The sequence below is a fragment of the Carlito syrichta genome, unplaced genomic scaffold (assembly GCF_000164805.1).
Source record: "Carlito syrichta isolate Samal-C Ts95f unplaced genomic scaffold, Tarsius_syrichta-2.0.1 Scaffold315943, whole genome shotgun sequence".
NCBI classification, from domain to species: Eukaryota; Metazoa; Chordata; class Mammalia; order Primates; family Tarsiidae; genus Carlito; species Carlito syrichta.
The window spans coordinates 356594-374979 of NW_007260039.1; the positions used below are offsets into that span (position 1 = coordinate 356594).

The 18386-nt window shown below is 44.4% G+C and overlaps 1 protein-coding gene across 2 annotated transcripts in view; it reads right to left on the bottom strand.

Moving 5' to 3' along the window:
- Positions 1–18386, bottom strand: part of RNF10 (ring finger protein 10) — a 42581-nt gene that overhangs the window by 3559 nt on the left and 20636 nt on the right. For both annotated transcript variants that reach the window (XM_021706704.1, XM_021706703.1), the window contains 11 exons: positions 17792–17882; positions 14192–14376; positions 13976–14112; positions 12628–12788; positions 10537–10662; positions 9687–9960; positions 9359–9492; positions 7618–7735; positions 7278–7379; positions 5180–5335; positions 1543–1643 (listed from right to left, as the gene is read on the bottom strand). In XM_021706704.1, coding sequence (XP_021562379.1) covers positions 1543–1643; positions 5180–5335; positions 7278–7379; positions 7618–7735; positions 9359–9492; positions 9687–9960; positions 10537–10662; positions 12628–12788; positions 13976–14112; positions 14192–14376; positions 17792–17882 — 1585 coding nt within the window. The remainder of the gene's footprint in view (positions 1–1542; positions 1644–5179; positions 5336–7277; positions 7380–7617; positions 7736–9358; positions 9493–9686; positions 9961–10536; positions 10663–12627; positions 12789–13975; positions 14113–14191; positions 14377–17791; positions 17883–18386) is intronic.

Sequence of the window (18386 nt, forward strand, 5' to 3'; positions counted from 1 at the left end):
CCAACTAAAAAAAAAAAAAAAAAAAAATGCGTATCATCTATGTTTCATTCTTACCAAAAATGAACATTTAACCCGAACCCACTCATGAGGAAACAACTGCACAAATCCAAACTGTGGGACACTGTATAATACTGGTCTGGATGCTTCAAAAGTATCCATACCATGGAAAGAGGAAAAAAAAAAAAAGAGGGGTGAGCAAAGGAACTTGACAACTAAAGGCAATGAGTAATGTCTGATCGAACCCTGAACTGAAAACAATAAAGGATACGGATACAAATGGGGAAATAAAATGTATACTATATTGGATACTCTTGTAACAGCTAAATTTCTTGTATGTGATAATAATTTCAAAATAAAGCTGAAAGGAAAAAAGTAATGGCAATAAAACCCAGTTTTAAAAAAACAAGTATTTGGCATAACTCCTGGGAACCACTTGCTAATAATCTCTGAAGTCCAGCAGTTAACTTTCAGGATTACCCTCAAATTATTTCATCCTCCTTGACTTCTTGACTTAAGGATCCTCATTACCAAAGTTCAATTCCTGCTTATTTCTCAGCACAAACTGGCTGTTTTTACTTAAGATACATCCATAACAACTGCTCTAAGGAACTGTCAAAGTAATAATTGCAAACTAGCCACAAAGAAATTAATACTGACTTCAAGCTATTCATTCATCTTCCTCAGCTACCTGACCTGACTGCAGGAATACTGAGTGTTTGCTTATTGTTTCAGAGATGAATAAAGTGATTTGTCAGCAAGTCACACTGGGCTAGTGTTTCCTCCATCCTGCTCCAAGGAAGCTGCTTTGGCTAGTTACCAGATAATCAAGACAACCTTCCCCTTTCTCAAAGTGAAAAGAAATTGTTTATTCTTTTTTTTTTTTTTTTTTGAGTTGGAGTCTCACTCTGTCACTCCGACTGGAGTGCAGTGGCCGCTCCCAGCCACTGCGGCCTCAACCTGCTGGGCGCCGGTGATCCTTCCACCTCAGCCTTCCAAGTAGCTGGAACTACAGGCGTATGCTACCACACCCGGCTAATATTTGATTTTATTGTAGAGATGAGGTCTCACCAAGTTGCCCAGGCGGGTCTCGAACCCGAGGGCTCAGGCAATCCGCTCACCTCAGCCTCCCAAAGTGCTGGGATTATAGGCTGAGCCACCGAGCCCAGCTGAAATTGTTTATTCTATGTAACAGATAAATATCACCTGAATCAGAGGTCCTTGAATCAGGAACAGTTAAAATCCATGAACTGTTGAGCTCTTTCTCTTAAGAAAGCCTCCCATAATTATTAGAGTCAGTGCAACATTAGCCTGTTAAGTCTCTCCTTTTCCATCAGAGGGACTGTCCACAACATAATCTACTCTCAGTCGACTCCCTGCTGCCTAAAGCTCCCACTCGCAGTAAATTTCCCTCCTACCCATGAGATGACTCCATTTGTCCAGCTGTATTAAAATGAGAGGTCATGATCCCTGGATGAGGGTCCCACAATAAGCAGCAGAGTTAATGTTAAATACCCTTGGGTGCTTCATAAGCAAAAGATTTACCTGGGCAAAAGAAGGGAAGGGAGAGTCTTCTTCCAGACTCCCAACGCAGAATGAGGGACTGCCCTGACCGGCAGTGGGTGACAGAGGGGTCAGCAGAAAGTCTGAAAGGAACCAGAGACCTGATTATATGAATCAAGTACCAAAGAACTAGTGTCCTCTTAACAAGAAAGATGAGCCCTGAATCAGGTCTGGATAATTACAAACTCCATGCCCCCCACCCCCAAAAGGGCAAACTTTGATCCAACCTTCAATTCTGCCATGTTTTTATAAAGTCAAGAACATCGTCTACTACACCAGTGATCAGTATAGGAAGAGAAAAAGTTTCTTGGTTGCAATAGGAGTCATGGTGGAACCTACTCTCACAGTGAGAAAAACCCTTTCCTTTTGAAATGCTGTATTTTCCACAAAGGCCTAGGTATTCTGTCATGGACTGGTTTTATATGAATGGAAAAAGAAAAAGATAAAATTTAATCAGGTCAGTCTTTATGTTCCAGCCAGATGTCTATGACCTTGGAGTATTCATTAAGACTCCAACACACATCAAGATCCAGCATGAAGACGTAGGCTTTTCCCTGATACTCTCTAGGGAATGTACTCCTCTATCCTTTCTGAGCTGGAGTTGAATAATTCCCAAAGATCAGTCTAGCCACTGCCCTGATTACTGCTATTCTCCCTCCCAGTAGCAAACCCTTCCATAGTCTTCCACAATACCATTTAGTACCTTCATACCTAGGACCATCCAATCACTCTTATCTAAATACCTTAAAAGCCCACGTTTTCAGAAAAGCTAGTATGTAAAAACACATTCTTTATACCACAGACAAAGTATCCAATCATTTGCCATAGTCCTTCCTATAGCAGGTCCTTTCTCAGTTAAGCAGAACGGTATCACAGCCATGCAGTCCTTAAGAATCAGGTTTTAATGCCAATTCCTGCCACTAAGTTGCTGACTTAGCCTCAGGATGTGAATTAGAGAACTGATAGGCACATGATCACAATGGTCACAAAAAGTTGTAAATGGTAGGCATTTTGTAAAAACGTCTGACAGGCTGGGCTTGGTAGCTCAGCCTGTGATACCAGCACATTGGGAGCCCAAGGCGAGTGGACTGCCTGAACCCACGGGTTTGAGATCAGCCCAGGCAACTTGGTGACACGACTCCACAATAAATAAAAAACTAGCTGGGTGTGGCAGCGCACACCTGTAGTTCCGGCTACTTGGAATGCTGAGGCAGAAGGATCACAGTGGAGCCCAGCAGGTCAACACTGGGTGGTCATGAGCGTGCCACTACACTCCAGCCTGGGCTACAGAGTGAGACTCCAACTCAAAAAAAAAAAAAAAAAAAAGTCTGACAGCCATTTTTACAGTCTTAAGTATCAAAAACTATCTACCAACTAGATGAATATCAGAAAAGATAGCTCTTGGCTAGCTGCGGTGGCTCACTCCTATAATTCAAAAACTTTGGGAAGCTGAGGCAAGACGATCACGTGAGGTCAGAAGTTTGAGGCTATCCTGGGCAACGCTGCAAAATCCTGTTTCTGTTTTTTTTTTTTTTTGAGTTGGAGTCTCACTCTGTTGCCCAGACTGGAGTGCAGTGGCCACTCCCGGCCACCGCAGCCTCGGCCTACTGGGCTCCAGCGATCCTTCCGCCCCAGCCTTCCGAGTAGCCGGAATTACAGGCACGCGCTACCACGCCCGGCTGATTTTTTGATTTATTGCAGAGATGAGGTCTCGTTGCCTAGGCGGGTCTCGAACCCGCGGGCTCAAGCAATCCACTCACCTCAGCCTCCTAAAGGCGCAGGATTACAGGCTGAGCCACCGAGCCCGGCTCTGTTTCTTTTTTTATCTTTTTATTTTTGAGTCGGAGTCTCATTCTATCGCCCAGGTGCTGGAGTGCAGTGGGCATGTGCCACCACGCCCGGCTAATTTTCTGATTTATTGTAGAGACAAGGTCTTGCCATGTTGCTCAGGCTGGTCTCAAACCCCAGAACTCAGGCAATCCTCTCCCCTCCCAAAGTGATGGGATTACAGGCTTCAGCCACTGCACCCGGCAGAAAGATCCTATTTCTACAAAAAAAAAAATTTTTTTTTAATTAGCCGGGTGTGGTGGGGTATGCCTATATAGTCCCAGTTGCTTGGGAAGCTGAGGCAGGGGGCCTGGTTGAGTCAGAGTTTGAAACTGCAGTGAGCTATGATTGTGCTACTGTACCCCAGCCTGTATGACAAAGCAAGACTCTGTCTCAAAATAAATAAATAAAAGGAAAGAGAGCCCTGAAATTATAGCCAGTAACCCTTAAGTATTTAATTGTATAACATTTTAATACATTCTCTCTACATGACAAAATTTTTTTAAAAAAAGGCTAAAGGCCTTTTGAACATCTCTTTTTTTTTGAGTTGGAGTCTCACTGTCACCCAGGCTGGAGTGCAGTGGCACCCTCACAACCACTGCAGCCTCAACATGCTGGGTTCAGGCAATCCTCCTGCCTCAGCCTTCCAAGTAGCAGGAACTACAATGCCACCACACCTGGCTTTGTGTGTGTGTGTGTGATTTATTGTAGAGATGAGGTCTCACTAAGTTGCCCAGGCTGGTTTTGAACCCCTGGACTCAGAAATTCACTCACCTCAGCCTCCCAAAGTGTTGAGATTATAGGTGTGAGCCACCGCGCCCAGCTCTTTTTGAATATCTTTTTTTTTTTTGTGAGTTGGAGTCTCACTCTGTTTCCCAGACTGCAGTGCAGTGGCCGCTCCCGGCCACCGCAGCCTCGATCTGCCAGGCTCCAGCGATCCTTCCACCTCAACCTTCCAAGTAGCTGGAAGTACAGGTGCGCGCTACCACGCCCAGCTAATTTTTTGATTTATTGTAGAGATGAGGTCTCGCCAAGTTGCCCAGGTGGGTCTCGAACCTGTGGGCTCGGGCAATCCACTCACCTTGGCCTCCCAAAGCGCGAGGTTATAGGCTGAGCCACCGAGTCTGGCCCTTTTTGAATATCTTAATCCTGATCTCACTCCCTAGAGTGGAACACTACTAGCAGTTTGGAACATACCCTGCCCCAATATTTTTCTATACATTTAGATCTATATGCTCATAGTGAAATTTTTGTTTTGTGGTGGTGTTTTTAACTCACAAATGATATATTTGTTCTTGTTCTACAGCTTCCTCTTATCTTCCCATTAGTCCACAAAAAGAACTATTTCCTTGTTCAACAAGTGTAAAATATTTTATGATATAAATGCTATATTTAGCTATTCCCCTACTGGCTTTGTAAGTTGTTTCTTTTTTGGCTATTATAAACAATGCTACAATAAAAAGATACATAAAAAGATGCTCAGGGGAATATATCAAACAAAAACTAGAAATAAAACAGCTAGGTCACATAGAAGAAACTAGGTTTAAATATCCTACCTAATGAGCTACTATGAAGTTTTTGGAAGCTGGCAGGATACAGCCAATGAGGAAGGCGAATCAAATGGCAAGAATTTGATGTACCTCAGAACTACCCAAAGTAAGGTTATTCACCTGAAGACCATGCCATGCTGAATAAAGACAGGGTCGTAAATTTAAATTTAAATTTAAATTTACCAAGGCTTTGCTTAAGGTCTAGTATATGGCTGAAATCATTAAATTCCAACTCTGTTTACCTGCATGGGAACCTGGACTTCTGCTAAGAGGAGAAAGGGAGAAGGCTCCACAGCCCTCGGTGCTGTTAGGATCCAAAGCAGAACCAGAGGAGCAGGTATAGGAATTGAAGGCAGGAAACTGCTGTAGATTCTCTAGGGGAATGTGGACTTCTGGATCTGCAAAAGGAAAGATAACATTGGTAGGCCATTTATAAATTCTTCAGATCTTTTTTAACAGCAGAGAACAGTCAATATGCATATCCCCAAAGATCTGGAAGATGGAGACAGACGTTTTAAAACTCAAACTTATAATAATTATCATTCTATAATATACCTTTTTCTCAATATAAAAGCTTTGTTCTAACTATTCATAATTGGAACTGATGATAAACATGGGGATTAATTATACTGTTCTCTATACTTGTCGGAATATTTCCATAATAAAAAAGTTTAACAAGCAGGCTCGGTGGCTCAGCCTGTGATCCTGCGCTTTGGGAGGCTGAGGTAAGTGGATTGCCTAAGCCCACAGATTCGAGACCCGCCTGGGCAACTTAGTGAGACCTCATCTCTACAATAAATCCAAAAAAAATTAGCCAGGTGTAGGTAGTGTGCGCCTTAGTTCCAGCTACTTGGAAGGCTGAGGCGGAAGGATCACCGGAACCCAGCAGGTTGAGGCTGCAGTGGCTGGAAGCGGCCACTGCACTCCAGTCTGGGTGACAAAGTGAGACTCCAACTCAAAAAAGTTAAAACAAAAAATCCTATTCCTAAAACATCAGTTTTCTCAAAGTTCAGGACATGTGCCCAACACTTATACAATGTTGGGATCCCAGGTATACTTATTCTAGCTTGAGATGTAAAATTTATAATGTTTCTGTGCCACATTGAGTCAAAATAGTGAAGTCCTTTCCAAAGACAATACTGTTTTCTAGTGGATAACTAGGCCCTCAAGTCACATTAATCCCCTGGATTCAACAAAGCTTATGTTGGAGAACCAGATCAAAAGATTTTTTTTGTTTGTTTACTGGGACAAAAGAGCTCTCAAATCTAACTTCCTGCATTTATTTTCTAGTCTGTCAGAGTTTCTACTTATCAGACCCTTCTGGCAGACTCACTGTATGGAGCTCTCCCCTTTAACAGAGAGTCAGAGGTAAGGTCAGAGAACCAGAGAACACAGGGAACAATGGCTGCCAGCATTCTCAGCAGAGTCCCAATTCCCAGTTTATGTTACCCACTATGCCAAGGTTGAAATTCATCTTAATCAGGTGCTACATACTTTGATCCATATTAACTCATTTAAATACTCAAACATAAGCCTATAAAGGAGGTATCTCATGATTCACATTTAAGGGTTAAGGATGACTGGAGCAGTTGCTCACACCTATAATCCCAGTACTCTGCCAGACACAGTGGTTCACATCTGTAATCCCAGCACTTTGGGAGGCAGAGGTAAGAGGATTGCCTGAACCCAGGAATTTGAGACCAGCCTGAACAACTTGAAGAAATCTTGTCTCTACACTAAATGAAAAAATTAGCCAGGTGTGGTGGCATGCGCCTGTAGTTCCAGCTATTTGGAAGGCTGAGATACAAGGATCACCTGAGTACAGCAGGTCAAGGCTGTGGTGGTCGTGAGTGTGCCACTACACTCCAGCCTGGGTGACACAGTGAGACTCTAACTAAAAAAAAGAAAACAAAAGCAAAACAAAAAAACAAACCCCAGTACTTACTTTGGGAGGCCAGGCAGGAGGAGGATCACTAGAGGCCAGGAGTTTGAGAGCAGCCTGGGCAACATAAGACCCCATTCTCTACTCAAGACAGAAATAAATTAGCTGAGCATGGTGGCACACACACCTATAATCCCAGCTACTTGTAAGGCTGACACAGGAGGATCACTTGAGCCCAGGGGTCTGAGGCTGCAGTAAGTTATAACGGCACCACTGCACTGCAGTCTGGGCAACAGAGCGAGACTATTTCTAAAAACAAAACAACAACAACAAAAGTTAAAAAACAAGTCACTAAGCTGAGACATGAACCAAGCAGTCTGGCTCCTAGGTCTAGGAACAGAGCCTCCATACAATGACACACCACAATACCAGTCAAAGATGAGAGTTCCTGAACTTACACCTGCCCTGCTTCTTGTTCTCCTCCATCTCAATCCTGTGCTCTCGGCAGCGTTCCTCCCGAGCCTTCTTTTGGCGCTGGCGCTTCCTTTTCTCAATGTCATCTGTGGGTTTGTCAGATTGTAAGAAGGCAGACACAGGAACTACCTGGTCATTAACCCCTCCCAGTACCAGTAACTAAGACTACACCAGTGGGCCCAGCTGGACTAGATGAACAGATGGAGTGTTTCAGGAGATACCGACACTCACAGTACAGCTCCTTAAGTTTCCTCCCACAGGGTTTCTAGCCACAAGAATCCCTGAACCTCACTATACAGAGAAGCAGGGCAGGGGTATTCTCACCTGAGAACATCTCTAGGGTTTCCTTAGAGACCATAGGAGGCTGCAGAGCCAGTTCACAGATGCTGAACTCACAGGTGAGTGGCAAGTGAGAAAGATATCTATGACGCTGTCGAACATCCTACGTTGGAAAAAGGATCGACACTCAACTAAGATCAGGCATAACTCTTGAGAGCAGAGGGTCCTAACCCAGATATCCAACAGTATACACACACTAACAGATAGCACTGGGGCTCAAAAGAGTAGTGCTCAATTATCATCATTCTGAAAAGTCAAACAGAAACTTTCAATTAACCTACAATAAAATAGATAAACCACCAAATCCAGTTTCTCAGTTCGAGCCTGGCAACAAGTAATAAAGCTGATCAGCTTCTTCTGAATTTCTAGGGTCCATAATTGAGGGGAAAGAATAGGGAAGATAAGGGTATTTGCTGACCAAAAAAAACCCCTGGGAACTAATGATAACTGAGAAGAAAGATAAAGCCAATTTCCCTATTGAAAGGTCTGAAATAGTAAAGGGCATGGTCTGAAATAGTAAAAAGTGAAGCCCACCGATTTCAGTTTAACATTCATTTCTATTTTTTTCCTGCATGTTTGATGAAAAGTTTACAGTACTCAAAGAGTCTAATTTGGAGGTTTATAACTAATTTATAATCAACCAGAGATGATTCCCAAAGGGCAAAAATCCACATATATAAATTATGAGATGGCCGGGCTCGGTGGCTCAGCCTGTAATCCCATGCTTTGGGAGGCCGAGGTGAGTGAATTGCCTGAGCCTGCGGGTTCGAGACCCACCTGGGCAACTTGGCAAGACCTCATCTCTACAATAAATAAAAAAACTAGCCGGGCATGGTAGCGCATGCCTGTAGTTCCAGCTACTTAGAAGGCCGAGGCAGAAGGATCGCTGGAGACCAGCAGGTTGAGGCTACGGTGGCCGGGAGCGGCCACTGCACTCCAGTCTGGGCGACAGAGTGAGACTCCAACTCAAAAATAAAAAAATAAAATAAAAGTAAGAATAAAGTAAATTTTGAGACAATAATTCACAGGAATCTTCTAAGCTAAAAATGAGCTTCAAGCCTGCATAACCTAGCTTAAAATCTCCAAAGAGTTTTTTTTTTTTTGGACATTTCTCACAAGCAATAAGGAGAAAGAAATAAAAATATACTCCATCTTGAATAAAAGGAAGAGACATCTATATCCCTAAACTATTATACAACCTCCCTGAGAAGCAGGGAGCAGTGGTAACTGACTGAACAGAAAGAACCCAGGCATGGTGAAAGAACACCTAACTTCACAGTACCATCACTGACAAAAAGACTTAAAAATCCAGTTGGGTGTGGTAGCTCATGCCTGTAATTGCAACACTTTGGGAGGCTGAAGCAGTACAGTTGGTTGAGCCTAGGAGTTCAAGAACTGTCTGGCAACATGGCAAGATCCCGTAGCTCTACAAAACAAAAAATTAGTTGGGCATGGTGACATGTGACTGTAGTCCCAGCTACTTAGAAGGTTGAAGAAGGAGGATTTACTTGAGACCAGGAGGTCAAGGCAGCAGAGATCCTCATGATCATGCTACTGCACGCCAGCCTGGGCGACACTGAGTCCTCAACTCACACACACACACAAAAATCACACACAAAAACTAAAGGCCTTAAAGGTTTGCAAACTCAGGCCAGTTAGACCTACCTCAGAGAGGGTAGGTCACTATCACCCCTCCAACCCTCCACTTCTAAAGGAAGGCTCTTACCTCAGACATAGAGTACCCAGCGATCTCCACCACAGTTGCTGAGATCTTCTCAGGGCTCTGCTCTAGGCTGCCATACTCCCGCACGAGGCAGCGCACATTCACAGGGTGCAGGAACATGTGCTGCCCATCCTCCGCTGAAGACAAGGGGGTCTATCATATAACAGTCTTAACCACCTCTCAGAGTGACCCCAACCCCAATCCAGGTCAGAAGGCATAAGCAACCCAAGCCCCCAGGATCTGTGGAGACAACCTCCTCTGCTTAGAGAGCCAGGTCATCTCTCTGAAACACATTTGCAGCAACCCAACGCTCTTCCTCAGGGACCCTCACCTTGGTAAAAGTAGTAACAAGGAGAGCTGCTCTGGTGTGTGAAGCCTGGCTTGGTGATGGGTTCCTGCTGGCTGGACTCAATACAAATGGTCCCCTCCCCAAGATTGTCAACTGCTAACTCCGAGTCATCACAGGTCTCTGACAATCCTTCAGGCTCTGGTTCAAACACTGCTTCCTCTTCCTCCACCAGAGGGAGGGCAAGAGGACAATGAGAATCTACAGAACAAACTTCCGTGGTTTCTTCATCAAAAGCAGACAGATATTCTTGCACACCCTGTTGGAAACAAACTCTAGGTCAACAAAAAGTTTATGTCCCGCTTTCAAGAGGTAATGTGGCAAAGATAGGCATAAGAACCAAGCTCCCACCAGGCGCAGTGGTTCATGCCTATAATCCCAGCACTTTGGGAGGCCGAAGTGAGAGAACAGCCTGAGCCCACGGGTTCGAGACCAGCCTGGGTAACTTGGCGAGACCTCATCTCTACAATAAATCAAAAAATTAGCTGGGCGTAGTGGCATGTGCCTGTAGTTCCAGCTACTTGGAAGGCTGAGGTGGAAGAATCACCTGAGCCCAACAGATCAAGGCTGCGGTGGTCATGAGTGTGCCACTGCACTCCAACTTGGGCGACAGAGTGAGACTCCAACTCAAAAAAATAGAACCAAGCTCCCTGGATGCTTATGTTAGCTGTCATGTTTGATTTAACACCCCTGGAGAAATAGTAACAAGCATGCAAGAAATATTCATAGTCCCCTCTCTTCCCAAGAAAGTTCAGATCTCACAGCAGTGCCTACAAACTCAATAGCAGCATTTGATGAGTGGCAGGCATTTCATTGGAAACAGGGACACACTAACCTTCCTGGTTTGAAAAACAGACTCCTTCGCCAAGGGAGTCATCAGCATCAGTTGTTCCAGAGTACCCACGACACCAGTGACCTCCTCTCTGCTTTCAGTCATTCCTGACAGAGCCTCTTCCCGAGTCTAAGGCCACCAGAGAGAAGACCAGAGAAAAGTAAGTTCCCAGAACATACTTAGTTTGAAAGGCAAGGGCTAAGAATGGCCTCTCAACAGGATCCTGGCAAAAATTACAAGGCAACAAGACCATGGAAAGGGTTTAGTTACATACTTAAAACCCTCAATATTTGAGGGAATGAGGAAGCAAAAAGCATCTGGTACTCACAAGAGATGGTATTCTGCCTAATATCTCTGACACTGAAAACTTTACACAAAAGCTTCCTGAACAAAACTCCAAGAACATAAAACTAGTTTTATAGTTTTTACAAGCTATGCTCAGAGAGAGGCCCATAATAAGAGGTGGGGGGGGGGGTTGACACCCCACTTCATTCTGAACAGTTCTAATTCTAAACATTTTTCTTCTACCTGAAATGGCACTTGAACAAATACAGCTGAAACACAGAAAGAAAATAAAAATCGAATACACAGGACTCTGCCCAAGCAGGACTTGGGAGCCAGAGACAGGAATTCAAATAACAGCTGCACCCCTTACTAGCTATGTGTCCTTAACAAATTACTGAACTCATCATTCCATTTCCTCACCCATGAAAGGAGTTGATTGTATTTACAACATCAAAAGCTTAAGTTAAATAAATTTAAGTTCAGTACTGAGTCTGTCACATGCTAATCGCTCAATAAATGTGGACTTTTATTGTTCTAATCTGGATGAGTGGTTCTCAAAATGTGGTCTAGGGATGAGCAGTATCAGAATCACCTGGCACCTGGAAATAGCCAGGTGCAGTGACCCACACCTGTAATCTCAACACTTTGAGATGCCGAGGCAAAAGGATGCCTGAGCCCAGGAGTTTGAGACCAGCCTGGGAAACAAGGTGAGGCCTTATCTCTACAATAAATAAAAAAAAAATTAGCCAGGTGTGGTAGGGTGTGGTAGCACACACCTGTAGTTCCAGCAACTTGGAAGGCTGAGGTGGAAGGATTGCCTGAGCACAACAGGTTGAGGCTGTAGTAGCTAAGAGCATGCCACTACACTCCAGCCTGGGCGACAGAGTGAGACTCTGACACAAAAAGAAAATTCAGGCCAGGCGTGGTGGCTCACGCCTATAATCTTTAGGAGGCAGAGGTGAGAGGATTGCCTGAGCCTATGGGTTTGAGACCAGCCTGGACAACTTGGCAAGACCTCATCTCTACAATAAATCAAAAAATTAGCTGGGCATGGTGGTGTGTGCCTGTAGTTCCAGCTGCTTGGAAGGCTGTGGCAGAAGGCTCACCTAAGTCCAGCAAGTCGAGGCTGCGGTGGCTGTGAACAGCATACCACTGCACTCCAGCCTGGGTGACAAAGTGAGACTCCGACTTTAAAAAAAAAAAAAAAAAGAAAGAAAAGAAAAATCACCTGGAACTTGTTATACTGCAAATTATTGAGCCTACTGAGCCCAAATCTACTGAATCAATCTCTCTGGGTGAAGCCCAACCACCAGTCATTCTTATGCTTAAAATTTAACAATCCCTGTTGTGCAGGATACAGAACCTAAGAAATTCTATCTTTGGGTATTTCTTGCTGCTCCAAGATCCTAGCAGGTATTGCTAAGGCCTACTGGGCAGACCAAAAAACTTTCTCCACAATGTCTCTCAAAACACCTCTAAAATAAAATCTAAGCGATTTTCACAGGAAAAAACCTACCTTGCTCAACTAAGAACACAGTAACCTAAGAACCTCCACTGTCGCAATTAGTTATAAAGTCATTTTGACTTATTCCTTTCTGCTCTAGAAAGAGCTTTAAAAGTCTCTAGGTTAACCCTTCCCTCCCAACACCAAACAAAGCCCAGAATAAATTGGCTTTTTTAGTCATTCCCCACTTATTATCTTAAATGTGGGGTTGAGGTAACTTATCCCCACCATCCATCCATTTATCCCCAACACAGAGTGGAAAGGTTTAGCATTTCTGGTTTTAAGTTTCCACTGCATCATCTCACCTTGAGCTCCTGGATAGCTGCCTCAATAAAGCAGGACTCGGGAGTATGCTTCTCTTCTGCCAGTTGCTGCTGTAGGGCTACTTTCTCTTCCAGAACTACCCGGAGCAGAACCTGCTCCTTAGAGGCCAGCAGCAACTTGGAGTACTGGCTGTGCTGCTCATCTGCAAGAAAGCAAAAATGCAACACTCAAAGTTTACATTGGTGTGATTACAAAGAAACTTTATATACAGTCTTTTTTCTGGGGCGAAGGTGACATAATAATTTAGCATGTTTTCCTAGAAAATAATTTAACAATGGTCTTAAAATAAGGTTTATAACTCTGATCCCTTAATACAAGAAGTCTAAGAAAACCAGTAAAAAAATTTAGTCACTAGCCAGGCTCGGTGGCTCAGCCTGTAATCCCGCGCCTTTGGGAGGCTGAGGTGAGTGGACTGCCTGAGCCCGCGAGTTCAAGACACGCCTGGGCAACTTGGTGAGACCCCCATCTCCACAATTAAAGAAAAAAAATTTAGTCACACAATGTTTATTAGTTACAGCATTGTATGTAATATCAGAAAGCTGAAACCAACCAGTAAGCCCAACAATAAAGAAATGGTTAATTACGTGACGATATGTTCATTAATGGCAATTTTATAGACACTAAAAATGGTTTCTAAGCAGCACAAAAATCAGTGACAAGGAGAAATACAGATGCCAGACCAGCAAATGCAATTCTAAGAACTGGACACAGTGCCAGACGCTATTCAATAAAACCTTGTAAAATGAAAAATCTACACACACACACACACACACGTGTATGCACATGTACATATGCATGAGTGGGAGTGTGTTTGTGTGTGTACTTGTGTGTGTATAAAAACCAAACCTGAAACCAAGAGTTAATCCACTCTCTGCAAACTCTGTCCTAACCTACTGGAATCCTCACACTAACTTGGACATGCTAGGACTGGCTTACCCAAAGACAAACTTTCTGACACTAGAAAGGTATCTTCAATCACCTTAAAGGATGTATCCAGGAGTATTTGCCCCCAAAATTAACAGAATTCACCAGGCCGGGCACAGTGGCTCACACCTGTGATTCTAACATTAGGGAAGTGGAGGTAAGAGGATTGCCTGAGCCTACGGGTTCAAGACCAGCCTGGGCACTAGGTAAGACCTCTTCTCTACAATAAATAAAAAAATTAGCTGGGCATGGTGGCATGTTCCTGTAGTTCCAGCTACTTGTTAAGTTGAGGAAGAAGGATTGTCTGAGCCCAGCAAGTCGAGGCCACAGTAGCTGTGAGCATGCCACTGCATTCTAGCATGGGCAACAGATTGAGACTCAAACTCAAAAAAAAAAAATACTCACCTCCCAGATGAATAGGATGATCTACATTCATCCATTTGGATTTGGGCAAGGCCACTAATACTCCTTTCTCCCTCTTCATCAGCTGCATCGTAATGGTATCACCAACAACATACTGACGTGACTCTGTGGCAACCACACTGTAATACGGACATTTCGCTGTGTCAGGGCAAGGAGTTAGAAGACTGAGGTTTAATCTAGTAAATGTCTTAATCTCACCTCTTGAGATCCTTCTTATGCACAGAACTATAACAGATGGGACATTTACTCCAGGTTTTCTCACTCAGTGAAAGATAGTGTAGGATGCACGCCCAACAGAAGATGTGTCCACAACGGGTTATCTTGGCTGCAGTAGGTGGATAGAGGCATATTGGGCAAGATGGTACTTCATGGCTACAAATGCGCTGAAACCAAACACAGCCACAAGTTTCACTGCATGCAGAACTAACTAGGGATTATCAAAGTTAACGCCTCTCTCCTCTCTTATCTTCATCCCTATATATCCCTACTCAACACATTTTCATAAAATAGCTTAACAAAGCAGGTACATGTATGATAGTTTTTTAAGCACACCATTAAGGAAACCAGAATAATGGTTTTTTTTTTTTTTTTTTTTTTTGAGTTGGAGTCTCACTCTGTCTCCCAGACTGGAGTGCCCCGGCCACCGCAGCCTCCACCTGCTGAGCTCCGGCGATCCTTCCCCTCAGCCTTCCGAGTAGCCGGAATTACAGGCATGCGCTACCACGTCCAGCTGATTTTTAAATTTATTTTAGAGATGAGGTCTCGCTGCCCAGGCGGGTCTCGAACCCGCGGGTTCAGGCAATCCACTCACCTCAGCTTCCCAAAGGCGTGGGATTACAGGCTGAGCCACCGAGCTCGGCTCAGAATAATGGTTTAATATGATAAATACATAACAGGTATTTTGGGGTTCCTACATAAAAGGGAAAAAAATGACAAACCACCATGTAACTCCATTTACAAAAAAATTTAATATGTACACATACATAAAGGCATAAAGTCTAGAAGTAAACGACCAGTAATTTCCAATAGAGGAGGTAACGAGACTTTATGAGGGGGGGATCCCAAAAAGCCCATAATTTATTCATTAACAACTGTGTCATTTATTCTTTTTTTTTTTTTTTTTTTTTGAGTTGGAGTCTCACTCTGTCGCCCAGACTGGAGTGCAGTGGCCGCTCCCGGCCACCGCAGCCTCGACCTGCTGGGCTCCAACGATCCTTCCGCCTCAGCCTTCCAAGTAGCTGGAAGTACAGGTGCGCGTTACCATGCCTGGCTAATTTTTTGAATTATTGTAGAGATGAGGTCTTGCCAAATTGCCCAGGTGGGTCTCGAACCTGCGGACTCAGGCAATCCACTCACCTCAGCCTTCCAAAGACACGGGATTACAGGCTGAGCCACTGAGCCCGGCTGTGTTATTTATTCTTACATGTCAGTCACCTTCAAAGTATTCTCCATTTGATGTAATTCGCCTAGCAAGATGCTCTTTCCACTGCTCAAAAGTTTTTGAACTTGTCGATTTTTATGCCTTTTAAAAAAGTGCTTCTGCCATTTTTTGTTTCACCCCTTCCACATCAGCAAAAACACTTCCCTTTGAGAACTTTGAATAATCCAGGGAAACAAAACAATAAAGTCACTTGGGGCAAGACTGGTTGAATAGGAAGGGTGGGGCACAGGGATCATGCTGCTTCTGGTTAAAAACAGCTGTCGCTCAATGTAGTGTGGGCAGGTGTGTTGTCATGTGGAAGAACCAGTCACCTGTTTGCACAATTTGGGATATTTCTTCCACAAATAGTGATGCAAGCTTCTCAAAACTTCCAGATAAAAACTCTGGTTGACCATTTGATCCAAAGGAACATAAGGGCCCATCCTCCAAAAGATAATTTTGAGGTTCCTTTTTTTGGAGGGTCCCCTTCATATGTGTATCTTTTTTTTTTCCTTCTTTGAAACAAGATCTGCTCTGTCGCCAGGCTGGGAGCAGTGGCACAATCACAGCTCACGATAGCATTCATCTCCTGGGCTGAAGTGAGTCTTCCACCTCAGCCTCCTACCTACATAGCTGGGACTACAGGCATACACTGCCACACCCAGCTAATTTGTTGTTATTGTTGTTAGTAAGATCTCACTATGTTGTCTAGGCTGGTCTCGAACTCGTGGACTCAAGGGATCCTCCTGCCTTAGTCTCCCAAAGTGCTGGGATTACAAGTGTGAGCCACCATGCCCAATCTACACTTTTTAAAACAATGTATATAAAAAACTCAGACTTGCCAGCCGGGCTCGGTGGCTCAGCCTGTAATCCCACGCCTTTGGGAGGCAGAGGTGAGTGGATTGCCTGAGCCCGTGGGTTCAAGACCCGTCTGGGCAGTGAGACCTCATCTCCACAATAAATCAAAAAATCAGTCAGGCGTGGTAGCGCATGCCTGTAATTCCGGCTACTCGGAAGGCTGAGGAGGAAGGACTGCCGGAGGCCAGCAGGTCGAGGCTGCGGTGGCCGGAAGCGGTCACTGCACTCCAGTCTGGGCAACAGAGTGAGACTCCAACTCAAAAAAAAAAAAAACAAAAAACAAAAAAACTTAGACTTTACAGGTCTTCTAGGTCATTCTCAGATGATTTATTGGGAGTTCAAGCTTTGGTTCCAAAAGTCCCTGTTCATTTTTTTTTAAATAAAAGTGCCTGTCATTTTAAAATTTACTCTTGCCGGGCTCTGTGGCTCAGCCTGTAATCATAGCACTTTGGGAGGCTGAGGTGAGTGGACTGCCTGAGCCCGCGGGTTCGAGACCTGCCTGGGCAACTTGGCGAGACCTCATCTCTACAATAAATCAAAAATTAGCCAGGCACGATAGCACGTGCCTGTAGTTCCAGCTACTTCGAAGGCTGAGGCAGAAGAATTGCTGGAGCCCAGCAGGTAGAGGCTGCAGTGGCCAGGAGCGTGCCACTGCACTCCAGTCGGGGTAACAGAGTGAGACTCTAACTCAAAAAAATAAAATAAAATAAAATTTACTCTTCTTTATCAGATACCCTATTAGGATAAGCAAGGAAATACCCAGAGCTCATAACTTCAGTAGAAAACAAATGCAGCAGTGGCTTTGAAAGTACAACTGTGAGCCGGGCTCGGTGGCTCAGCCCGTAATCCCGCGCCTTTGAGAGGCTGAGGTGAGTGGATTGCCTGAGCCTGCGGGTTCGAGACCCGCCTGGGCAGTGAGACCTCATCTCTACAGTAAATCAAAAAATCAGCCGGGTGTGGTAGCGCATGCCTATAATTCTGGCTACTCGGAAGGCTGAGGAGGAAGGATCGCCAGAGCCCAGCAGGTCGAGGCTGCGGTGGCCGGGAGTGGCCACTGCACTCTAGTCTGGGCGAGAATGAGACTCTAACTCAAAAAAAAAAAAAAGAAAGAAAGTGCAACTGTGGCTCATTGACCAGCCACAAGGCTAAGCCCTACTTTGATACCGATAACTACAAAGAGCTGCCAATGAAATAATGGTTTTGTAATGAGCCCAACCTGAATCAGGAAGGTAAGTGTTACTACTTCCCAGCCTATACACCTTCAGATCAGAGCCTTCTACGTCCCATCCATGCAGGCCAGTGCCAATTAGAGAGTCACAAAATGAACTCCAGGAAGAACCAGGGACTGACCTCTGGGAAATGTTTAGAGGAAGACCAGCAGAAATTTATCAGCAGTAAATACAGCCAACAGTTGCTTTGTCATCAGCAGTAAATACAGCCAATAGTTGCTTTGTCACCACAGTCCCTTTCTTTAGTTCCCTCTCCCAGTAACAGCTTATAGGTTTAGCTGAGCCACTCACCACTTGTTCCACAAAGTCCCAGTTGACTAATGTATCAGGATCAGCAAAATGAGCTGTGTAGTCTTGGTCTTCAGACACCACAAATTGGCAGCTAGACAGAGGGAAAGGGCAGACTGTCAGAACCCACCAAATAAACCCTCAGCAGAAATTTGTCATCTCTTCACTTAGAATCACGCGCAACCCATTAACAGCAATGGTTCATGAAGCATTAGACTAGGACTGGAGCCCTAACTCTGGAAAGAATCCAGAGTCAGCAGAAGTCTCAACCCGTAAATTGATTCTTCTGCTTCCAAGTTCAGTCAAATTCCTGTAGGTTTTCCCAACCTAAAACTAACCTAGACTGTGACTCGATCAACTAGCGGTCAACCAGATTTCTTTCCTTACCCGAGAATGTGGCTAGTCTTTAAGGCAGTAGAAAAAATTGTTTGCACTCAATCATTTGAGACCAGTTTATATTAAGTACAAAATAGCTACTTGAGGCTGGGATAGGTGGCTCAGCCTGTAATCCCAGTACTTTGGGAGGCTGAGGCAAGTGAATTGCCTGAGCCCACAGGTTCGAGATCAGCCCAGGCAACTTGGCAAGACCTCATCTCTA